Raw genomic sequence first — 23,801 nt, 5'->3', positions numbered from 1 at the left:
TGGAATATTCCTATAATGAACTGCTACAAACTTATTAAAGGTGGTGATGTCTATCTGCAACCACAGCACTCAGGAAGCTGAGGCAAGAGAAGTCAAAGTTGGAGGAAGGCCTACTTGTGCTATACAGTAAGACCTAACAATCTACAGTTACTGGTAAGCAAAGAGATCCATATTGCTCAGTGGATATTTAGAAGGAGCACAGCTGTGTGTTGCATGCACATGTGTGTATAAAGGAAGCGTTTGGAAGGATGCTTACCACATACTTATGGTTGATTCCTCATGGCATGTTAGCCATGGGAAGGTAGGCAAAGTATGTCAGTAGTCAAGTGAAAAAAGGTTAAAACCCTTCTGGAATTTATGATCCCAATTACATATAAATTAAACACGTTTTGAAAGTAAATATGTACATATTAATAGTAGGTATCCTTGGTTGATGAAGTAATGCTTTCCCTCTTGCTTTCTAGAATGTTCCAAGTTTACTATAGTGCCTAAGTTGTTTATTAAAAAAATTTTTTTTAGATTTATGTGCATGAATGTTTTACCTGCATATATGTTTGTGTATCACATGAATGCCAGGTGCCTGTAGAGGTCAGAAGAGGATGTTTGATCCTTGGATACTGAGTTACAGACAGGTATAAGCCACCATGTGGGTTCTGGGAAGAACAGTAAGTGCTCTGTTGAGCCATCTTTCCAGCCCAGTGGTTCTCAACCTATGGGTCGAGACTCCTTGGGGGTGGGGTTGAACTACCCTTTCACAGGGGTTGCCTAAGACCATCAAAAAACACAGATAATTACAATTCATAACAGCAAAACTACAGTTATGAAATAGCAACACATTTTGTTTTATTTTGTTTTTCAAGACAGGATTTCTTTGTGTAGCCTTGGCTGTTCTGGAACTAGCTCTGTAGACCAGGCTGGCCTTGAACTCCCAGAGATCCACCTGCCTCTCTGCCTCTATGGCTGGGGGTCACCACACCATGAGGCACTGTATTAAAAGGTCACAGCATTAGGAAGGTTGAGAACCACTGCACTAACCCCTTGTTCTTAAAAAGGGAGTAGAGAGCTGGCAAGATGGTTCAGTGGGTAAAGGTGCAGGCTGCCAACCTTGATTTTGACCTGAATTTGATTCCCAGACCTGTAAGTTGTCCTTTTACTTCTAACACATGCCCCACAGAATGTGTGCACCAACATAGATACACAAAAAGGAAGTAGGTCCCATGCATGGTGGTAGATGCCTTTAATCCCAGCACTTGGGAGGCAGAGGCAGGTGGATCTCTGTGAGTGTGAGGCCAGCCTGGGCTACAGAGTGAGTTCCAGGTCAGCCAAGGCTGCACAGTGAGACCCTGTCATAAATTTTTTTCTTAAGATATATACTTTCTATAAGCATATTGCTGAGGTACTACCCATTCATTCAGCCACCATCAGTCTCTATGCTTCAATCCTGAGGGCAAAGGTGTAAAGACACCACACAAGATCTAAGGAGCTATAAACAGATCAAGTGGTCCCTGGAAGTCAGCAAGTGAATCTGGCTGGACTTCCTGGAGCTGGGCATCAGAAGCTAAATGAGGCAGCAAGCCAGGGTACTTCAGGAGAAACAATATGAAAAAAGGCCAAAAAATGGGAAAGCCTGAAAAGTGAGTTACAGGGACTGTGAGATGGCTCAGTAGGTAAGAGTATGCCAAAGAGCCTGACCATGTGTTCAAGCCCAGGATGAAGGGAGAAAACTAGAAAGGGTTGTCCTCTGACCTCCACCAATGAGGCACCTAGTTACACGTGCCCACACATTTATGTATTACAAATACACAGACAGACAGACACACACACACACACTCCTAGAAAGTATGCAAAAAGAATTACAACAGAATATGCTATAGATACTAAAGTCCTCCCCTGAGGAAATGCCTAAGTGGGTTTCTGATTTCTGTAGGAAAGGTTTCCTCATTTTTGGCCCCAAATCCCATGGTGTCTTCATCTCTGTCCTCTTTCCCTGGTCTCTGACTGGGCCAGGAGTGGCACACCTGCTTTCTAATGTTGCAGAATTTTGGTTTTAGAGTGAGGAGCTCTTCCTGAAGTCTCCAGAACCATCTGCTGATCACAAGAACTATAGGAGCACTGTTGCCTCCTTAAAGAACAACCTCTTTGCACACAGGACCAGACTGGAATTGTGGGTATGGGTGCATAAGCAGACAATCTTATTCTCTATGTACTCTAGTCTTCAGTGGTCCCAGTATTAGTTGGTTTGGGGAACTTGCATGTGGGCGAAGGAGATGTTTACAAAACTGTTTTGACTTTACACAGAAAAATCCACCAGAGCCACTGGTACAACAGCATTTCTTTTGAGAAGCACAGGGCAAGAAGAGGAAGTCCTGGTGGCTTGGGGAGCCCACAGTGGAATTCTACACAGAGGATACAAGTCTGGGAAAGGCAGGCTGAATGTCTTTCTGGATTGTTGCTTTTGTTTACTTTGAGAGGAAAGGGAGAGTTAGAAAATTTGACCTGGAAAAGCTTGCCACTCTTTTTTTTTTTTTTTTGGCAGATCAACTATAATACTGTCTAAATCTGTATTAGGCCAATACACACACCCTATTGTCAAAATATTACTAATTAATTCTCACTCATATAAAAGGACTTTTCCCCCATCAGTTTTATCTAAGGGCAAATTGCCTTATGTAACTCACTCCTCTTTATAGGGGCCATATTTCATTTTTGTCAAGAACTCTAGTGCTGCCTCTCCCCATGGGTGCTGAGTACCTCTGTAAAGTGTGAGAACTGAGCCTCAAGGAGTTAGTTCCAGAAAAGCATTCCCTTTCTGGCTATCACCAGTAGTCTCAAACTTCCTGCCTAGCGCTCCATTATAATTGTACATTCTTACCTCTATACCTGGAGATGTCAGTGATCAAATGGAGGCTCTGACAGGTTGCTAGAATCTGGCCCAGCCATACCCCCCACCCCACCCCTGCCCTGCCCCTTCTGTGTTGGGCAGGGCCCTGTGCTTCACCTGTATGTGTCTTCTGAGTAGGTTTTCTGCACATAGTCCTGTAGCTCCATCTGTGCCTTCTCCTGAAATTTCTCAATCTGGTTTGTGCCTGTCAAACCTGGATGATCTAAAAACAGAAAAGTAACCCCAAGTTTCTCTTTGTATTTAGAAAGTGTCATAGACATCTTAATCTCTTTTTATTCTTAACTTGACAAACTTATCAAATGTAAGCAATTGAGCTCTGAAGGCTGGCTCAGTGAATTGGGAAGTTGTCAGAACACTGGCTTTGCCTCTGTATTTTTCCAAGGTTAAGATACCCAGGAGGGGGTGTGACTCCTAGGTGGAACCTATCAGCCCTTGCTGTTGAGGTCAAAGATCAGCCCAACTGACCTCCAGAGGCTTTGAGAAAAGCTATAGAGATGAAGAATGTGAGGCCAGTCCAGCATCTTCTGCTTTCCACCAGGAATAATTCTGCCTCTTCAGCTGCTAAAGTCGGGCCTTTTAGTAGCTATTGCTATCCACAAAGACAGTAAAGCTGAGTTTCAATCTGCCTGGATTATATATGCTCAGAGAACCTGGAAACTGACAGAGCCCAAATAAAAAGGGCCACTGGACTGTGGTCTTATTTGGCCAATGGTTTGGTTAGGGTACAGAAGGAATCTATTCAGAACATGAATCCCCAGGCACATTTCTTCAGGGCTATAGAGGCAAGGATGTAATAAATGTTGTATTGATGTTAGCTAGATAGCAAAGCACTCATTATGAACACACTGGGTTATGTAAAATATGGAAGGGTTCTCCTACACAACTGATGACAACATGGCTGTGTGCAGAAACATCAGTAGACACAGGGCAAAGTGTCACAAGTCCCCTCCGCATATCTTACCGGGGCTAAAGAGAACTATAGCTTTAAGGTATGCGTACTCATAGCCGTCTATATCCAGTTTTGCCATGCTGTTACAGAACTCCTGCAGCTTCCAGATGTGCTCCATGACTTGCTTTATCCGGTCACCAGAAAGCTTATCTAGAAACAAATATCACATAGCCCCTGAGGAAAACTGCTAAGAACAAGACCAATCTTTTTTTTTTTTTTTTGGTTTTTCGAGACAGGGTTTCTCTGTGTAGTTTTGGTGCCTCTCCTGGAACTCACTTGGTAGCCCAGGCTGGCCTCGAACTCACAGAGATCCGCCTGGCTCTGCCTCCCGAGTGCTGGGATTAAAGGCATGCGCCACCACCGCCCGGCTAAGACCAATCTTTTAAGGAGCCACACAGACAAATGGAGGGTATGTTCACTTTCTAAAGAGAACCAAGTCATTTCAAGCTGGTTCAGAACTGTATTTCCAGACAAAAGTGAAGTAATAAGAGGTGCTTGTGCCTGGACAGATGGTTCAGGAGTTATAGAGCACTCACTCACTGCTCATGCAGACGACTTGGTTTCAGTTCCCAGCACCATACAGTGGATCACAATAATCTGTAATGCCGGTTCTAGGAGATTAGATGCCTTCTTTTGATCTCTGTGAACACTTTATACATGTGGTGCACGCGCGCACACACACACACACACACACACACACACACGAAATAAAAACTTATTTTAAAAAAAGGTACTTAAGTTAGCTGCCTTGTCCACACTGCCTCAGTAATGCAGCTAATTCACCCTGTAGTTGCCAAGGGGCTAATTCCTTTATGACAACTCATACCTCAGTGCATACGGGCTAGCCTCTGCAGGGCCATAGTGAATTTTCTACTGCCACAGCTGCTATTCCACTTGACTATCCAATATTAGATTGCCACTGCAGCTCTGACTAGAGAGTTGTCCATTCACCAAAAACAGCTAGGTCAACTCTGACACAGGCTGGGCTTTGTTATCAAGGCACAAATTGGATGGACACACTCTACTCCCATATCTCTACGACCTACCTTCCTGGATGCTGTTCTGCAGGTGGTTGACAATGGCTGCCAGGATGGTGGAGAGACTCATGACCTGGGCGCACTGGGCCAGGCCAAGAGTGAAGAGCTCATTCCAGCAGGCCCGTACCAGGCTGGTATTGCAGTCCTGTCTGGGAACACAAGGATAAGGCTGAGTGTGGTGCATGTGACCGACTCTAAGTATGTGAGCTGTATAGGCTCAAAGACTCAGCACCATCCACCAGGTAGCAAAGGTATGACAATGGTCTATTATATATTCAGGGTCATTCCCAGGAAAATGACCAAGTCCTTGAGTAAGTCTATGTAGGGTTTAACTAAAGTTCCTTAGATGATAAATTATTCTCTTAAGACTTTTTCAGGGTTAGCAAAGTGGCCCATCAGATAAAGATGCTTTCCATTAAGCCTAGTGACCTAAGTTCTATCCCCAAAATCCACATGGTTGAGAGAACCAATTCCCCCAAATTTTCCTCTGATCTCCACATACAAGCTGAGGCATACATAGTTAAAAAAGAAAAGCTTGTTTATGTATAAGTACATGAATGTATGGTTAGCTGTGAATGTGTACATTTGCATTCAGGCCAGAGGTTCAAAAGACACTCAGGGTAGAATGCTTGTCTAGTACACATACAAGCCCTGAGTAAAACTGGGTGGTACACTTGTCATCCCAGCACTCAGGAAGTGGCAGTAAGATCAGAAGTACAAGGGTATCCTCAGCTATACAGAGAATTTGAGGCTAACCTATGTTACATGAGATAAGTCTTACTATGTAGACCAAGCTAGCTGTGGTCTACATAGCTAAATCCTCCTGCCTCTGCCTCCTGAGTGCTGAGACTAAAGGCATGAACCACTATGCCTGGCTAAAAACTTTAAAAAGGAATAGTCATATGAAGGTTTTCTTAAAATTTATTAAGCCAGGCATAGAAGTAGTAGTGATACACACTTAAAATCCTATCACTGGGGAGGCTGCGACAGATGGAAATCCATAGGGCTCTCTTGCTAGACAGCTAAGCCTACATGGGGAGTTCCAGGCTAGTGAGAGACCCTGTCTCAAAAAAAGTATACAGTACCTGAAAAAAATACCCGAGGTTGTCTTCTCTCCCACATAGGCATGCGCGCATGCACACACATACACACAACCCCTCTAAAGTTCATTTTTGTGGGGTTGGGGATGCATAAAGCAAACATTCTACCACTAAGCCATATTCCCAGCTTCTCCACTGAAGTTGGTTTCCCATAACATTCTAAATCCTAATAGTCCTAGCTTGTCTCTGAGTATATGGGTGTATGTGACTCAGGTCCTCCAGCAAAGATGAGAAGCTGGACAGATCAAATGACAAGCACTGACTACAGATTATGAAGAGCAGAAACTCCCTAACAATGTTGGCAGGCAGAAGAGCTAGTGCTGGAACTGAAGCAGCTCTTTGTTTAGTCAATACTCAGGAGAGTGACTGTAGGTGGCACACTGCAAAACCTTTTATTTCCCAAGCTGCCAAAAAGCTAGAGAAACTGGCCTGTCTAGACACAGATGTATCCTCTAGGTGCCTCAGCCCAGCTACACGGAGCCATTCCCATGTCTCAAGTGCAGCCTTTATTCTGTTAGGATCACTATTCTGACCATTAACTTAGGAATAAATAGTATGTGATTTGTAATAAAAATCCTTTAAAATCTGCTAATCTGGGCAATGGAACTCTGGAGGAGGTTTCAAACTGCTCCAATGGAAACAAAAACCAACAAAACCCACTCAGGGAAGTGGGAGCATCACTGTTTGGCCATACATCAGGACATCTTCACATAACAGTACTGACAATCCTGAGATGTCAACTATCTCCCAGATGGCATCAAGGGCAGGCCAATGTCACAGAGTTCACATGAATTTGCAAATGTTTAATAGTAACTACTTGTCCAGTTGCCCTGAGAATGACAAACCAAACTGTCCATCTCTCCTTTAATAATGAAATATGGTGAACTACTGTCACCACTACATGGGGGGTTGGGGGAGGGGGAGGCATATGCCACCGTGCCCAACCCAGTAGCACACTGCTATCTGAAGATCCCCTTGCATGTTTAGCTCTGGGTTAAGAGCTTTATCAGCTTTCACTTCTGGAAAGGATTCTGTGGAGAGGAAAACTGAAGGCTCACAGAAATGAAGTGACTTTCCTACAGCCTTACAGCTGTCAAATGTAATTCTTATGATTCTCAATCCGGATCTGCTTACCCATGGCTATTGCTGTGAACCAGTGAACAACCTAATGTTTCCCACATATAAACTGTGCTGGTTACCCTGCAGCATGCATCCATTCACTACATTTCCAGTTTCATGTGGCTGTTTATGTTCCAGCAAGACTATAAGCCACAATGATTAGACTGGTACAACTGGACATTAGTTACTTAGCACAGTAGCAGAGCTGGCATTGGAACAGACAGGGAAACAGGATCACCAAACACATGAACAAGCAAGCAAGAGGGGGGCTTCCTGAAAAGAAGACACAGGCCAGTAGTCCTCACAGGCTGGCCAACACTGAGGCAAGGGGATGTGTAAACACAAACCAGTACTCTGATACACTCATACTATCAGAGGCCAGACACAGCTCCTAGCAACGAGTCCCTCGCACATACAAGAAGTACCATTTCCTCCAGTCTACTGACTACATTAATACAATTTTGATCTCTGAATAAGGTAAATTGGAACAATCACACTGGAAAGGCCCTCAGAGACCTTGTTGGCCATTCCTGGATGGGAGAATGCCACTACTCAAGGACACCCAGGAATAAAGGCCACTTACCCAAGTGCCTGGAAGGCTGGGATTGACCTTGCCCAATGCATGGAGAGGAAAAGCAGGCGGGATGCAGACTCGCAGATGTAATGCACATTGAGGTACTCTGGCATAGGGCTGGGCATCGTAAGCTGGAAAATAGGAGGCACTGTGACACGAGCTAAAGGAAGGGCAGGTGCCCTTGTCAACATATCCCTTTCCTATGTCAACAAAGGTTAACAGCCAAAGTAGCTGTCTGAGATCTCAAAGAACTTCCAAAGACCTGCCATTAGTGGAGTATGTATCCATGTAGCCAAGGCTCCCACCAGCTCCCATGGTTTCTTGCTCAATGACTTGAGTCCAGCAGTCTGGATTAGGGTTCAGAGGCCTGTAAGACACTTTGCAGCTCACTCATACAAAGATATCTTCAACAGCTCTCACAGCTAAATTGTTACTTGTCTTAATTCACTGACAAGTGTTTTTAAAGGTAACTTCAAGATAATGAAAGGGTACTGGGCGAAAGCCCATATGAGAAGATAACATCTCATTGGAAGAACAGCCTGCCAGGGCTCCAGATGCTCTGATGGCCACAAGAGCTCTCTAGTGTCTTGGGAAGCAACCTGAGAAGCAAGCCGTGGGCAACTGTAGTCAAGTGACTGACTAGATCTCTGTAGTACAGAGCACTGAGACAAGAGACTCATTCTAGAGACTAGAGACTAGAAAGCCTTCTGATGCCCTGTCAGGAGGGCAGACACAGAAAGAGCATGGGGAAGACTGAGGACCTACTAGTATTCTTCAAAGATGGTGGCTAAGGCTCTAGTGGGCAATATACTTAAGATCAGAGTCAGGCTGCCTACTTGCTAATGAGTTTATCTGATGACTTCTCTATATAGAGAGCCAACAAGGTCCCACCTGAACTATGTTGGGGCCAGGCTGTCACAGGAAGGAAGAGGCAGAGCAGCCATTCCCTGATCCTCAATGGCTAGCACTACAGCAGTCTATCTTGGCAGTGATGTGCCATACTTATTGGAGGGTCACTTCAGAACCAAAGGTACTATGAAACAGTTATGTAAAGAAGCAACGGGAATATGCTTTGGAATTCAAGATTCTGCCACAATTAGGAAATGAGCTCACGCCAGGCGGTAGTGGCACGCGCCTTTAATCCCAGCACTCAGAAAGCAGAGGCAGGTGGACCTCTGTGAGTTCAAGGCTAGCCTGGGCTACAAAATGAGTTCCAGGTCAGCCAGAGCTGTTACACAGAGAAATCCTGCCTTGAAAAAAACATAAATAAATAAATAAAAATAAAGAAAATGAGCTCTCTGCAAGGTCTGTCTTTTGAAATTGTAGACTAGCATTGGTACAGTACCTGGCTCCAACACACTGGGGAGGCAGGTGGCACTTGTTAACTTATGTGTACTCACCTTAAATGTGACGTGTGTATCTGAAAGGAGGGGGCCTTCAACTTCAATGATGGGTGTTGACTGGTCTCTGCTGATGACATGGATGCTCCCTCCTCCACTAGCATCTATGCTATCTGCCAGGCTTGGAGGTGAAGCACTATCTGTGGTATTAAGTGCTTTAGCTAAGGTGTCAAATGCCCTGTGAGCAAAAAAAAAATGAAGCAGACATCAATGGCAAGTCAGTAATAGAGCTCCAGCTGATTCTACTTAAAGAAGCAATGAATGGAGACAGACAATCCAGTTCCACTCAGAAGGCAGTGAAGCTCTTCTTCCTATGTATTTAGGCACTGAGCTATGTACTTTCTATCTTTCATAACTACCTTCCTAAGATGTAAATTATCTACACTTTATAATTTGAGTGCTGAGGTTCACAGATGTTACCTTTTCCAATAATAGCATTCACAGGGTATCCAGAATTCTTTATAATTTAGATCTCATGTTCTTTCCCCTATGCCTAAGATCTGAATATTGCCATCAGATTGAAAATTAACAGGAAAACCAAGCAGAGACTTGTGTGGCTCCCAGAATGCACCTATCTGGCCTGACACCAAGGCTAGAATGGAAGAGCAAAACAAAAGGGCCAAGCAACAGGGAAGAAACACCCTGAGCAGCCAGCCAATGCCATCTGGAACCAGCTAGTGCTATCTATCAGTTAGCACATACCATTCAGAAAACAGGTGCAAGCCAACAGAAACAAAAAGAAGAGGTACACTTTTCTGTGCAGGTGCATTACACAGTGCTCAAGACAAAGAACATTTGTCTGGTGAAGGCCTTGGTATAGGGAATGAACAACAGTTCTGACTGCCTTATGTCACATGATATAAGCAGGTCCTCTTTTAGTGTGGGTACCCACAGTTAAATGTAGAAGACCAGCAATGTGTGGGGTTGTTGTGACAACTTTATAGTTCTTAATTAGACATAACTGGGGTACTTTTGAAATATGTAATTCAGTGGCACAGCACTTGTCTCGTACATAAGAAGCAGAGGTCAATTCCTAGCATTAAAAAAAAATAAAACAAACATTTATAACATAGGTGCCAAATGCTAGCATCCATCCTTATAACAGTGCCTGGGGAATATAGGATATCAGAGGGGCTCATACCGAGTAATCTCACTTGCAGATTGGTCCTCTGGCTGCATTTCTGAAGTGTCACCATTGTTCAAAGATTCACTCAGGTTGGCCAGAGAGGTCACTACATTTGCCAGTGTACCCAGAGCTCCTTGACTTGTTTCAGCCTATTAAGTAATAGTAATATAAAAAGAGTAAACAGTAACATTAGAAAACTAGCACATACATGTGAATGACTTAAGGTCAATGAAATAAAGAAGGTATCTTTTTTTTTTTTTTAAAAGCCCAGCTCCTAGAAGGTGTGAATAAAGAATCACACCAGAGAAATCTTTTTGTGTATCCATTGGATCAGAATGGATCAACCTTTTTTTTGTATCTTGGTTGTGGTCACACACACAAATCCACACATGTGATACAGTGATAAAATGACAGAAAAATAGATAAAGTATATTTCTGCCTGCTCACTTCCTTGCTTCCTGCCATGATGATAATGGACTAAACCTTTAAAACTGTCAGCCAGCCCCCAACCACAACTTTTTGTGCTTTAGAAGATATAAGAAAGTAGTAAAGAAACAACCCGGAAGAAGGGAGGAAATATCTTCAAGTCACATGTCTGGTATGGTTTATTAACCAGAATATTGAAAGACTTCAATAACACAATAAAAAGATAACCTACTTTTAAAAGGGACACAGATCTGAAGACACTTCTCCAAAGAAGATGTACAGATGGTTCAACCTCACTTGAAATCAAAATCTCAGTGACTCCTCACATAAGTTGGATGTTATAATCCAAGAAAAGAACGTTTTCCCATATGTGGGGAAATCAGAACTGTCACATATTGTTGATGGGACTAACATATTGGTGTAGTCACATTCATAAACAGTCTGGCAGCTCCTCAAAGTTTAAATTTAAAAGTTGTTCATGGCCAGCAATTTTACATGGCCAGCAATTCAAAAACAGATAATCCAAATACTAATCATCTGAAGAACAGACACACAGCATGAGGCAGCCAGGCAGTGGCACACTTTTTGGCAATGAAAGGAATGCTACAGAACATGCTATATCATGGATGAACCTTTTATGCTAAGTGAAAGAAACCAGCTGTGAAGAAGCCACACTTACATGATTCCCTTCATATACAATGTATTGTTAAATAATTGTTAAAAACATGGAGCCTGCCGGGCAGTGGTGGCGCACACCTTTAATCCCAGCACTTGGGAGACAGAGCCAGGCAGATCTCTGTGAGCGAGATCCAGGACACGCACCAAAGCTACACAGAGAAACCCTGTCTCAAAAAGCCAAAAAAAAAAAAAAAAAAAAAACAAAAAAAAACCATGGAGCCTAAAAGTAGCTTAGTGGTTTGGCCTGGCTTGATGAGTTTCTTTTAGGAAGGTGAAAGCATTCTGGAATTGGTGGTGGTTGAATCCAGAATCATGAAAATATACTAAAATACCACAAATTTATACACTGTGAAGGTGGATTGTGAATTACATTCAGCTTATAAAAAAAAGTCAAAAATAAATAAACCACGAAATATATGTACAAGTCCTTCTTGTCTCTCTCTCTCTCTGTGTATATACAAACACCTGTGTGGGTTTTGTTTTTTCTTTTTTTGTGTGTGTACACATATACCCGTGTTTTGATTACAGAAATGAAAAACTAAAATCAGTAGAAGTTTTAAACACAAAACTGCTTAATAAATTACGGTAGAACCACAGAACATTGTGCAGGTCACTACAATGGAAGGCAACCTCTTGGACCAACAGACATCTTTGTCTACAATTCATTCTCTCTGGCTCATTTGTCAGCCTATTGCAGAATATCAAATGGGAAGAAACTGGAGGTTCTGCAAAAGGCTACCTTAGAAAAAGAAGCTATTTCTACATCATGCTGGTAGACAGCCAATATGTATAACATTAATATTATATTAATCGGGTATAGAAGCATTGAATGTCCATGTGATGGTGACTATGGCCAGTCAGCCCTGACTAGGGTGTCTGAAAAGCCACCAGCATCTTGAGAACAAATCCTCAAATGGCTCTATCACAAGAAGCACATGGAGCTACAGGAAGCTGTGCTTTCAGCATCATCTCTGATGGTCAGGAGAGCAGGTGTAGTTGGAAAAGCAGCCTGCACTGCAGCACACAGGAGGAGAGAATGTTACCTTGGAATCCGTGGCCAGGAGAACCGTACCATCCTCACGAATCAAAGGCTGCTGGATGTTCACAAGCATCCCTGGATCAAGAAGACCTGTTTGTCTATTGAAGACACAAAGAAACCCAGAGTAGCTTCTAACATTTTCTGCACAGTGTGTTCATGCTGCATTTATCTGCCTTTCCTATCTGCAAGGCTGTTTGCTAAGAGAAGAGCTCTAACACTCAGCCTAGGGTGAGTGGCCAGCTCTCTGCTCTTGCTGATGAGCACCTCACAAAGCCAGGCTACAGGCTGAGAGAGGACAGAACACATGCATATCCCTAGGCCTTCTATACTAACTGTGGCCATTTTCCCCAAAGTTAAAATTCAAAGAATTGTTCAGAGACCCCCAACTTCAGATCTTTGTGTAACACATTTTAGATCTCTGGTTTTCCTTATTTCTGTTCTCTTGAAAACCAGTTCGGCGTGTGTTAGAGAATGTACAAGCTAGTTTGTGGCATTATCTGGGCCTTTCTTCACCTTGGGCCTTTTGTCTATACTGGAAAAAAATAAAATAAACGGCCTGGCTCTTTCTGAGGGGAAGGACGACAGCGACAGCGAGGGGTAAGAAGGCGGTCTTGGTCTCAGCTCTTGGCTGCTGCTCTGACCTCTTGGGCTTTTAACTCTGCATTTGGCTCTGTGATTCTTATTTAATAAAACTGTTCAGAATTATAAATAAATAAACAAACAAATAAATAAATAATAAAATAAGAGGCCTGTACTCTGAGTTACAGACAGCTATTTTCCTGTATGAATGAAGCCTAAACTGCAGGATCAATTGTGCCCCAGAGTCACACTCAGCAATGTTAAGTGAACTCCAAAGGGAGAACGAGGCATGCCAGGGCTGTGGCAGACAGGTGAGAGCCATGTGTGTGCTCCTTCCAGGGACATCTGCACTTCCTCTGGCCAGTTTGGAGGCCAATCACAGTGCTGCTCTGTGTGAACAGGAGACTGACCTTGCTCCATCCTTGTCTGCCACAAACGTGGGAGTGGCTATCAGAGGACTTCTCAGGTCTTTCCGGATATAGATCTTCTCAGTCGAAGCAGCACAATTGCTTGGTTTCTCCCGTTGCACATCAAAGGGCTTCCGTTCACTTTGTACAGCTTAAATTACACATTTAAAGAGAAAGAGTAAAATGAATGAACACCATAACATAAAGTGGTCTTTTAGCAAATCTGTAACTCTGGTGTTTAGTTACCATGGGCTTTCTAAGCAATGGAAAGAAGAGTAAAATCAAATAATCCCAATACAAAAACCTAAAGGTATACAGATGGCTCAAGACAGCAGGTGCTGCCTGCTGAGAAACTGCCATTCTGGTGTGACTTGAGAAAGCCAACACAGTCCCCTGTGTTTTTACTTCTGTCACTAACCAGTTGGGCTCAGTCCTGGATAAGAAATGCCTATCTTCAAGTGGACCCTTCATAGAGATTATCCCATGACACAAATGATAGAGCATCCTCTCCAGAGTCCAAGTCCAGCCTGAAGTGCTTCAGCAAACTGAAAGCTGTTAATTGTATACAGCAATTTCTCTTCCAGCAACCTAGTGTAAGAATGGGTATACAGGAGCTGGAGAAGGCTCAGCAGTTAAGAACATGTTGCTCTTGAAGAGGACCACAGTTCAATTCTCAGCACTTACATCAGATGGCTCACAACTCCCTGTAACTTCAGTTCGAGGGAGATCCAAGGCCTCTGCAGCTACCTGCACCCACATGTACATAACACACATAGACACATACATATATGTAATTAAAACAAAAACAACTTTAAAAAATGACAGGTATGTTTGTTACAAGCAACTGAAGAAAAGTAGATCTTGGGGATGGGGTGGGGTGTATAGTACATGTATGTACAGAGGCTAGAGGTCAACAATGAATGCTTTCTACTATTGCCCTCCACCTTTGTTTTGATTCAGGGTCTCTCAATGACCATGGAAATCACTGATTGGATAGACTGGCTGGCCAGCAAGCTTTGGTGATCCACCTATCTTCCTCTAGTGCTAGGAATTACAGGCAGAGTGATAACACCAGCTGTTACATGGGTGCTGGAGATCAGAACTCACAACCTCATTCTAGTGCAGCAGGCACTTTACATATTGAGCCACCTCCCCAGCCCACAAACTATTCTTAAAAGAAAGCAATGAAGCCTTGGGTCAAGATGCCCTACTACTAAGCTGAAATGCAGTTGGACCTTGAGTTTGCAACTATGCCTGTGATTGCCCAGTTTAGTCCCATCACTGCTTACAACTAAAGATAGCCTGACAATATCACAGGGCAACCCCACCCTAAGCTAGTCATGTATGGTTACAAACATACTTCTTGTTCCCCAGTGGATTTTGCATTGTCCCATTCCTAGAACGGGAAACAATTCTGAAATCCATTGGCTCTAATCTTTCCAGGAGCCATGCAGCACTGTTAGCGTGGTGTGTGCCCTAACTCTGTTCCTCTCCATCCCTGCTATACTCACAAGAATACAGCACTGCTCTCCTTGACTTCTTTTGTGTTGCTACTTTGGGACCTGGTTCTTTTGATTTCACCATCAAGAATTGACCCAATGGTGTGGTGGTGGTGCATGCTTTTAATCCCAGTACTTGGGAGGCAGAAGCTGGAGAATCTCTTGAGTTCGAGACCAGCCTGGTCTATAGACAGCCAGGGTTACATGGAGAAACCCTGTCACGAAGGAAGGAAGGAAGGAAGGAACCCAGCAGTGTCCGCTCTGGATCACCTGGCTGCCCCAGAAGGTAAAGCACAGTGAAGCTTGTGTATTTTCCCCATTCATTTAAAGTCAAATGTAAACACTTTACTTAGCAGGCATTTACTAACATGGTGAGGCCCTGCTACTCACATTCCATTTTCATGCCCATCTCCAGGCACTTTTTTAGCCTGCAGAACTGGCAGCGGTTTCGGTGATGCTTGTTGATGATGCAGTCTTGGCTGCTCCGGCAGCTGTAGGTCAGATTCTTCCTCACGCTCCTTTTGAAGAAACCTTTGCAACCTTCACAACTGACAGCCCCATAGTGACGGCCTGAGGGGAAGTGAGTGAGCATATGATGTGGTTCATCATGAACAGAGGTGAGCTGCCCAGCTCTACTCCCACTTGGAGTGCATCCTGTCAGAAGCTGCCACCACAGGGGTTAATGGCGGCCCAACAATATGTCTACCTCACGTGTCTATATTTCTACAATAACCTTATATGGTCACAATGGAAATCCAAAGCTCATCATGATGTGACTGTCCTTGGCACACAACCATCCCAACACACAGAGCAGCTTAGGCAACACTGCTCCAGTGTACACACTACAGTGTGCTGTAGAAGTTGCTTGATGCCCAGTCTCATTGTGGTGATATTTTATTTGTGCTGAAATGTGATATTTTATTTGTATGTTAATAAATAAAGTTTGCCTGGAGATCAGAGGTCATAGTGAGCCATAAACAGAAATCAGGAGGTAGTAGCACATGCCCTTAATCCGATCACATGGCAGGCAGAGTCTTTGTGTGGTCAAGGACACAGCCAAGCGTGGTGACACACGCCTTTAATCCCAGTACCAACCATAGAGACCTGGAGGTCTGTACAGACAGGCAGTGACAAGGAAGTGATGTGGCTGGGCTTAGAGCCAATGAGAAGGCAGAAAAGGAAGGCAATAAGAGCACAGGTTAGACAGGAATAAGCTCTCCCTTGGGAAGCTACGGCATGGTGGTACGCTAAGGTTAGTCAGTGGCTCTTTGCTATTTCTCTGATCTCTTTGGCTATTAACCCTGTATTTGACTCTGTTTCTTATTTGATAAGACTGTTTAGAAATTCGTCTATACCTCACTGACAGACTAAACAGCCTGTATCATTCCCTCATTCTTGCTTAATCTCAGAGTCATCTCTTTGTCCCTAAGCATGCCTCTGAGTGAATTACTCAGGCCCTTCAAGGAACACAGTTACAAGCCACAGCTTATTTTTCTACTCTCATTTACTCAGTATAGTGGTCTTTAGCCAATGACACCTCAGCTCACCCTTCCTAGCTGACAAAGTGCTGTTGAACATCAGCGGAAGCTGTGTATATTCTGGGCTCCTCTTGCTTACAGAGCCCAAGACTACAGCTGAATTGTTAGGAAGATACTTCACAGCATCACTGTTCACATGAACTACAGAGGTAACTTGGAGGATCTCATTTTCCTTTTCCTTTAAAGTATTGTGGTGTGAAATGAACCCTGTCAATATTGCCTTGACCTTCCTTGCAATGTCTCCTTGAGCTTGCTGCTATCTCTGAGTGACTTCTAATAGCTGGAAACAGTGGCACTGTAAGGCTATGTGATGAGGCCTTTTCTTGAAGCTTAGAAGAGTCCTGATCAACAGGAAAACCAGGCAGTCTTTGGCCATTTCTGTTTCTGCTTCATGTATTCCAGAAATTGTAAAGTGTGTCTCCTTGTCGAGCAGGCATAGGTTTTGCTCAAATACTCTAATGGGAAAGTCAGTATCAATTATTGGAGAATGTAACAGATGCCTAGGATGGACTGGAGAAAGGCAACCAGTGGCAGCACTGTCTACCTGCTTCCAAGGGAAGATGGGGTTTTAAGTGGTAGGATGGACTGGCTTTACCAAGACAAAGAAAGGGTAGGAGATCAGAGGCAGGCACCAATGGCAGAGAAATGGTACAACCAGCTTAGAGGGGGAAATTGGAGCTTCTGGAGATGCTTCCTAAGCATCTTCCTAGGTCTAGGCCCCTTTTCAAAGAGACAAAATGAAATATCAAGGACAACAAAACTTCCAGAGCTCATATGAGTGGAACAAAGCTGCCTCAGAACTTAGATTCCCTGAGCTGAGTTTTTCATTTCCCACTGCCTGCCTTACTGCCTCACTTACCTTCTATGGCTCCCCAACGTTGGCAAGCCTCCTGTCTCCCTTCATCAGAACACTAACTGTGGAAGCCTTTGAGCTCTCCTTGAAGGACACCAGAAGCACAGACATAAATAACTCTAGAGGCCTTGGGTCTTCACCCAGAGAGAGAGAGAGAGAGAGAGAGAGAGAGAGAGAGAGAGAGAGAGAGAGAGAGCGCGAGCGCACACACAGAGCCTTGGGTCTTTACTCAGCAGACATCCACATGTGTACACTTTCCCAAGAGGGACTGTGTGGTTCCTACTCCTCCATTAGAGATGCTTACACATAGGGTGCAGTGAAAGAATAAAAAGTGAGACAGTTTAGATGAGGGGAATTCTACACATAATACACCTTGGAAGATACAAACAAGATGAAAGAAAGTTTGACTTTCTTAATAGCATATAAATACTATATAAACACAGAGTTTCCTGACTTTCCTTATCAGTGTGAATAACCTGACAAACTACTTTGCTTATTACGTGAGGTTCATGTTTTAAACCTACATAATATTCTTTCTCAACTACCCACTTCCCTACCCTATGAAAGTTCATGCTGTTGCTCCATGATACGTGCCAGAAGCCGGAGTCACATACCAGAGGCTTTGTCACCACAGACCACACAGTACTCCACCACCTGGGGCCGCTGGACGTCTGCCTTCCCCAGCAAACGCTCCACAGAAGCAGAATCCGTGACGATCTAAGATGTCAGCAAAAACAGTGCCAATTAAAATCTAGATAACTAAGTAAAGTAATATCTAATTGTACATTCCCAGTCTTGGGTATCTAAACAAAAGAACTCTCTGGGCAGAACTGGGTGAAAGCTTCATTCAATAGCCCACTGGCCTGCATATGTTAGTGACTGCTCTCTTGTGAACAAGACTGGAAGACACATGGGGATCCCACATAGATTCTCTAAGATAAAGACAGGTGAAGTTCTTCAGCTATGTGTCTCATCCCATCAAACAACATGGAACTATGCAAGCTGGTGTTTGTCAGAGCTTTCCTGACTAGATCTCTTGTTGAGGCACCTGGTAATAGATGGCCTGACTAGTACAGATGACAGCAGAAGCCTGCTATTTCCTCTTACTTGTAGGTAACTCTCTAGTTAACAAACTGTGCTATCCATCTAGGAGAAAACATAACTGATACCAATCTGAAAAAGTTTAAACAACAGTTATTTTTAAAATGTACTTAACTTGAGCACACAATAAACCTTCAAATGAATCTCACAAGGTGGGACCATATACAGAAATCAGGTAAAATCACCTGTAAAATGTGACATCAGCAACCAGTCTTCACAAACCTGTGCTTTTAACAAGTTGGATAGTTTTATATTCAAAGGATCAAAACACACTTTGGGAGAGGGAGGATAAGACAGATAATGCTTGCTAGCTCTCATAAATATAAAAACACATCAAAAAACTTAAACAAAGAGTCCGAACTGCTGAACTAGTACAGCAGTTAAGAATGCTCTTGTGGAGGACTCAAATTCAGTTCCCAGCACTCAGATTCGGGCACTTCACAGCTGCCTCCAACTCTAGCTCTCTAGAGGGAGTCAACACTTCTCTGCCTTCTGCAGGAACCTAAACTTACTAAAAATATTCACCTGAACATACCCCACAAAGATACTCACATGGCGGGGGGGGGGGGGGGGGGGGGGGGGGGGGAGAGGTGTGTGTGGGAGGAAGTTGCCAGAGAAGGGGGCTTGAGGGAAGAGGTACAGAACTCCTAACTTCTCAAATCTCTTCACTGTGGCTTATGTGTGAGAGCCCCAATAGGTACAGAGTTTCAGTTTGGGAAGATGAAAAGAGTTACAGATGGTGGTACAATAATGGTTAAGATGTTGAATTTTGTATTATGTACAATTTACCACAAATTAAAAAACAAAATCCAAGCCAGGAAGATCTCTGTGAGTTGGAGGCCCGTCTGGTCTACATAGTGAGTTCCAGGACAGCCAAAGCTATATAGAGATCCTGTCTCAAAAAGATCAAAATAAATTTAAAAAACAAAAACAAAACCAGGCAGTGGTGGCACATGCCTTTAATCCCAGTACTTGGGAGGCAGAGGCAGGTGGAGCTCAGTAAGTTCAAGGCCACCCTGGTCTACAAAGTGAGTTCTAGGACAGCCAGGACTGTCATACACAGAGTACAAAGAGAAACTCTGTTTCAAAAAACCAAAACAAACAAAAAACAAAACCAAATTAACACCTTGACTATGTTGAAACATGCCCTATGCCTGGTCACTCTGGGATGCTGGCATCCAGCCTCCAACTTCACATTGAACACTGGCCCCGCTTTCCTTCAGTATCTGCTATTATTTGTGTGGCTGCCCCAATCCCACCTTGCTTCCCCTCCCAGAGTAGAGATAAATAGGACAGAGGTGGAGATAGGAAGTACAGAGCAGTTCCTGAAAATAAGTGAGATCAGAATGAAGAGCTGGACCTAGGCTTTGGCCACTTACATGAGACAGAGGTTAAGTGTTCTGTTAGAACCTCCAGCTTACTCCTGCATGATCCAGAAAGCCCCAATTCCTTGTCTCTCCAAATCCCACCACCCTCTCAGAGAGTCTCCAACAACAACAAAAAGGCACCAACAACAACAACAAAACAAAACAAACAAACAAACAAACAAAAACAGTTCTGCATTCTTGGCCACTATTGCAACTTCTTCTCATTGCCACCAGCAGCCCAAGTCCCCACCTAAGCATTCAGCTTTTGACCAGCTTGTGATGGACACATCATCACCCCTCACCTACAACCTATAGAAAGTCTCCCTGCTTTCATCTGTGGGTGCTGCTTCTCCAGCCTCCATCTCTGGGACTGAAGAACTCGCCTGGGAGTTGCTTTGCTCAAATAAACCTGTTACATATTTTCAATTCGGCTTAATCTGGCTGTCATTGGAGAAACCTATTATCAGGAGGAAGAAAACCTATTAGTAAGAGCAGGTGTTGTTGTCTGCCAGTGGTCAGCTCTAGAGGGTGCCTTAAAGATATCATAGGCTAATGGTTTCCAACATGTGGTCTTTTGTTTTGTTTTGTTTTGTTTTGTTTGTTTTTCTTTTTGTTTTTCGAGACAGGGTTTCTCTGTGTAGCTTTGCGCCTTTCCTGGAACTCACTTGGTAGCCCAGGCTGGCCTCGAACTCACAGAGATCCGCCTGGCTCTGCCTCCCGAGTGCTGGGATTAAAGGCATGCGCCACCACCGCCCGGCCAACATGTGGTCTTTTAAGAACAATTCTCCAGTGGTCCTCACTATCTCACCTTGCCTATGCCAGTGCCTTTTCCTTGGCTTAGCTTATATCCCCCCTTCTTATTGTTCTTGATGACTGTCTTCTGGGTATGGCCACTCAGTTTACTGGCTTTTACTTTAGTTATCTAAGGCAACAATCCCGCCATGCTTGTAAATCCCCAAAGGCCCTTCTAGGGTGGATTTGGCCTCCAAGGCAGGGCAAAACCGAGCTGAGAAGCAGTTCAAGAAACAAGTACAGAAATGACTACCCATCAACAGGCCTTACCTGGATCCTGCCAGGGACAAGGTTGTCCGAGGTGGTGAATATGAGCTGTTTGGCACTGGATGTCTCTGGAGACGCCAGGATCACCTTCCCAGTTCCAGCTCCATCTGGGCTGGTCAGGATAAACTGCTGTTTGGAAGACCCAGAGGCGTCCACTGCGGTGACTATCTGGATCTTCTGTCCTGTCTGCTGGTCTGTTACAATCTACAAGATACAGCATGGAAGCCCCTTTGCATGGCATGTCTTCAGACCTGTGCACCTGCACTTGAAGGCAGTGTTCCAGGAGGTGATCACTAGAATCACTGCTGGTCTAAGATATATTTTACCGGTTGTGATGAATAATCTTCACTGTCAACCTGACTAGAGTTAGAATCACTATGGAAAGACCCCCCTAGGTATATCTATGGGAGTCTTTCCAGGAAGATTTGACTATGGAGGAAAGACCCACCCTGAATGTGAATGGTGCCATTCCATGAACTGGGACCCTGAATTGAATAGAATAAAAAGGAGAAAATGAGCTGAGCCCCAGCAATCAATCTGTTCTGCTTCCTGACTATGTTTATCCTGCCATAACTTTTCTACCATGATGACTGTATCCTAAATCCTGAACCAAAATAAAAGCCCTTCTTTTTGTAAATTTACTTTGTCTGGAATTTTGTCAAAACAATGAGAAAAGTAACCAACATACTATAGCAGGAATCTTAGAAGGTCTTATTACTAAAAACAAACCCAGGGCCTGGTATTGGGGTGAATGCTGAATGATCAGAGAAGCAGAACAAGCCATAGCTTCCTCGCCTCACCAATTCCTCAGCTGATCCTGATTCCTCAGACTGGAAGTCTCTGAGTTCTCATCCAAATAGATCTCAGCTGAACTGCTGCTCAAAAGCCTGAAAGCTTAACCAGCTCTAGTTCCTGGTCCTTACGCCTTATATACCTTTCTGCTTTCTGCCATCACTTCCTGGGATTAAAGGCTCTTGTTACCACGCCTGGCTGTTTCCAGTGTGGCCTTGAACTCACAGAGATCCAGGCAGATTTCTGCCTCTGGAATGCTAGGATTAAAGGCGTGTGTGCCACCATTTTCTGACCTCTATATCTAGTGGCTATTCTGTTCTCTGACCCCAGATAAGTTTATTAGGGTGCACAACATACAAGTGAGCTTTTCAGAAAAGTAACTAACAGCCTTAGTGAGCTTTTCAGAAATTATTTTTTATCAATTACTTTCACTCTAGGATTCTATCTTTACTATTTTTAGAATTAAAAGCCCCTTTGTGAAGACAATTATAACAGACTTAAACATAAAGAAAAGGAAGGAAGGAAGGAAGGAAGGAAGGAAGGGCAGGCCTTTATCCTGTCATAGTCAAAAAAGGCAGCCTTAACTCTTCAAAAATCTAGAGAGGGTTGCTTTAAAGAAGTGACACTTTTGAAGGGAACCTTGTCTGAGTGACAGAATTCACTTGGCTTACCACTGTGATTCATCACCAGCCCACTCCATTTTCTGACTCTGGGATCTTTTAGAGACCGAACTTTACTGTTGTGTGGTCAGGGCCAGAAGAGGCCTGGCACATGGAGAGAAGATAATAAAAGACAGTGGAACGCACAGAAGGAGGCCTGATTCCAATTTTTCAAAGACCCAGAGCCTCTTCTTCACTGAACTCATAATTCTTCCCTCAGACTCTCAAGAACTGGGATTACAGGTGTGTGACACCACACTTAGCTTTTAGGTACCATTTCTTCTATGAGGAACACTGAGTAAACACAGAACACAACCTTGAGCTTGGTATGTTGCACAAAGTCAAACCCATCCTTGCCTCGAGTTCATAAAAGACTAGAAGACAACAGAAGCAAGCTTGGAGAGAAACAGCTGCAAGTAAGCAGGGAAGCGAAGAAGGGCTTCCTTAGACCCTGCAGCACCTCAGTTTTATTCATACAACCTGGCCTCCAGAGCTGTGGCACAACTTGTTTCTGTTAAGTCACAAAGTTTGGGGAAGACTGTACTGCAGTCTTAGGAAGCCTATACTAAGAGGCAAGCCCAGATTTGCCTGCCTGAAACAAAGGGCCATGCTCTCTGCCCACCAGTAGGAGAGAACTGGGATGGAGAGGACTGAGAGAAGAGGTCCTACTCTCTGTGATCTTCTACCCATTCTGAGGTGATGGGCACTTACTACAGATTAGTGAAAGAGCTGAGCACAACACACTTTTTGTGTTTTCCTTCAGACTGTTGGTTTCCAAGGACTAAGGTGAAGGGGAAATGGATAGAAAACTGCTTTTTGAGTACAGTTGCGTCGAACTAGGTAAGGCAGGGACGACACAACAGGGCAAACAGACCACAATGCTACTGAAGTGCAATTAAATCGTAAGGTATTGATAATCACATAAATATGAACGGTCTGCATATACCAATGAAAATGCAAAGATTGTTAGGTAAAACAAGACTCAACACATTTCATATATAAAGGACACAAATGAAGAGATAAAGATGTACCTTGTACATAAAGATAAAAAAAACAAAAGCAGTAACTGTGAGAGCCAAAGTTACATTTTAAGTTTTAATTACTTTATCTAAGAGATCCATGAAAAATGTCTGTGATCTACCATCTCTGAAATGCCGGAGACTATTATTTATGGGAAATAACAAGCCACATGATTTTCACTCCCCTAAACAAGTTTGTTTGACCCATCTGCTCCCAATGTGCTTGATCACATGTGGGTGGGAGGTACACAGGCAGGAAATACGTCAGTATGTATGCTTGCCCCTGATTGGACCTGATGGGAAATACAATGAATTATGGATTTTTTTCTTAAGCCCTTGCAAACTTGATTCGGGGCCATTTCCCAGGAACCTGGGCATAGAGCTGGCCAGAGCCCATCCACCTGGCTAGCATTTAATTAAAGCTTGCTTCAAATTTGGCTTTGAATTGTGGTAGTGGTCTTATTCTCAATCAGTGGGACTAACATAACAACAAAAAGATGGAGTAACTATATTAATCTCAAATAAAATAAACTTCAAAACAAGGAAACGCTCAGGCCCTTGTGGGAGCCCGTTCTCAG

At 43.6% G+C, this 23,801-nt stretch overlaps 1 protein-coding gene across 8 annotated transcripts in view; it reads right to left on the bottom strand.

Annotated features, from left to right (window-relative positions):
• Positions 1 to 23,801, bottom strand: part of Nr2c2 (nuclear receptor subfamily 2 group C member 2) — an 89,082-nt gene that overhangs the window by 5,915 nt on the left and 59,366 nt on the right. For 7 of the 8 annotated variants that reach the window (XM_052719268.1, XM_052719272.1, XM_052719269.1 and 4 more), the window contains 11 exons: positions 20,757 to 20,957; positions 17,841 to 17,943; positions 15,226 to 15,405; positions 13,340 to 13,487; positions 12,355 to 12,448; positions 10,223 to 10,356; positions 9,082 to 9,259; positions 7,691 to 7,812; positions 4,898 to 5,037; positions 3,864 to 4,001; positions 2,999 to 3,104 (listed from right to left, as the gene is read on the bottom strand). In XM_052719268.1, coding sequence (XP_052575228.1) covers positions 2,999 to 3,104; positions 3,864 to 4,001; positions 4,898 to 5,037; positions 7,691 to 7,812; positions 9,082 to 9,259; positions 10,223 to 10,356; positions 12,355 to 12,448; positions 13,340 to 13,487; positions 15,226 to 15,405; positions 17,841 to 17,943; positions 20,757 to 20,957 — 1,544 coding nt within the window. The remainder of the gene's footprint in view (positions 1 to 2,998; positions 3,105 to 3,863; positions 4,002 to 4,897; positions 5,038 to 7,690; positions 7,813 to 9,081; positions 9,260 to 10,222; positions 10,357 to 12,354; positions 12,449 to 13,339; positions 13,488 to 15,225; positions 15,406 to 17,840; positions 17,944 to 20,756; positions 20,958 to 23,801) is intronic. The other variant, XM_052719275.1, reaches the window with a different exon arrangement.

The sequence above is a fragment of the Peromyscus californicus genome, unplaced genomic scaffold, assembly GCF_007827085.1.
Source record: "Peromyscus californicus insignis strain IS unplaced genomic scaffold, ASM782708v3 Scaffold_6__1_contigs__length_162567912, whole genome shotgun sequence".
In the NCBI taxonomy this organism is placed as follows: domain Eukaryota; kingdom Metazoa; phylum Chordata; class Mammalia; order Rodentia; family Cricetidae; genus Peromyscus; species Peromyscus californicus.
The sequence above is the reverse complement of the archived record's forward strand: the minus strand, read 5'-3'. Positions and strand labels throughout refer to the sequence as shown.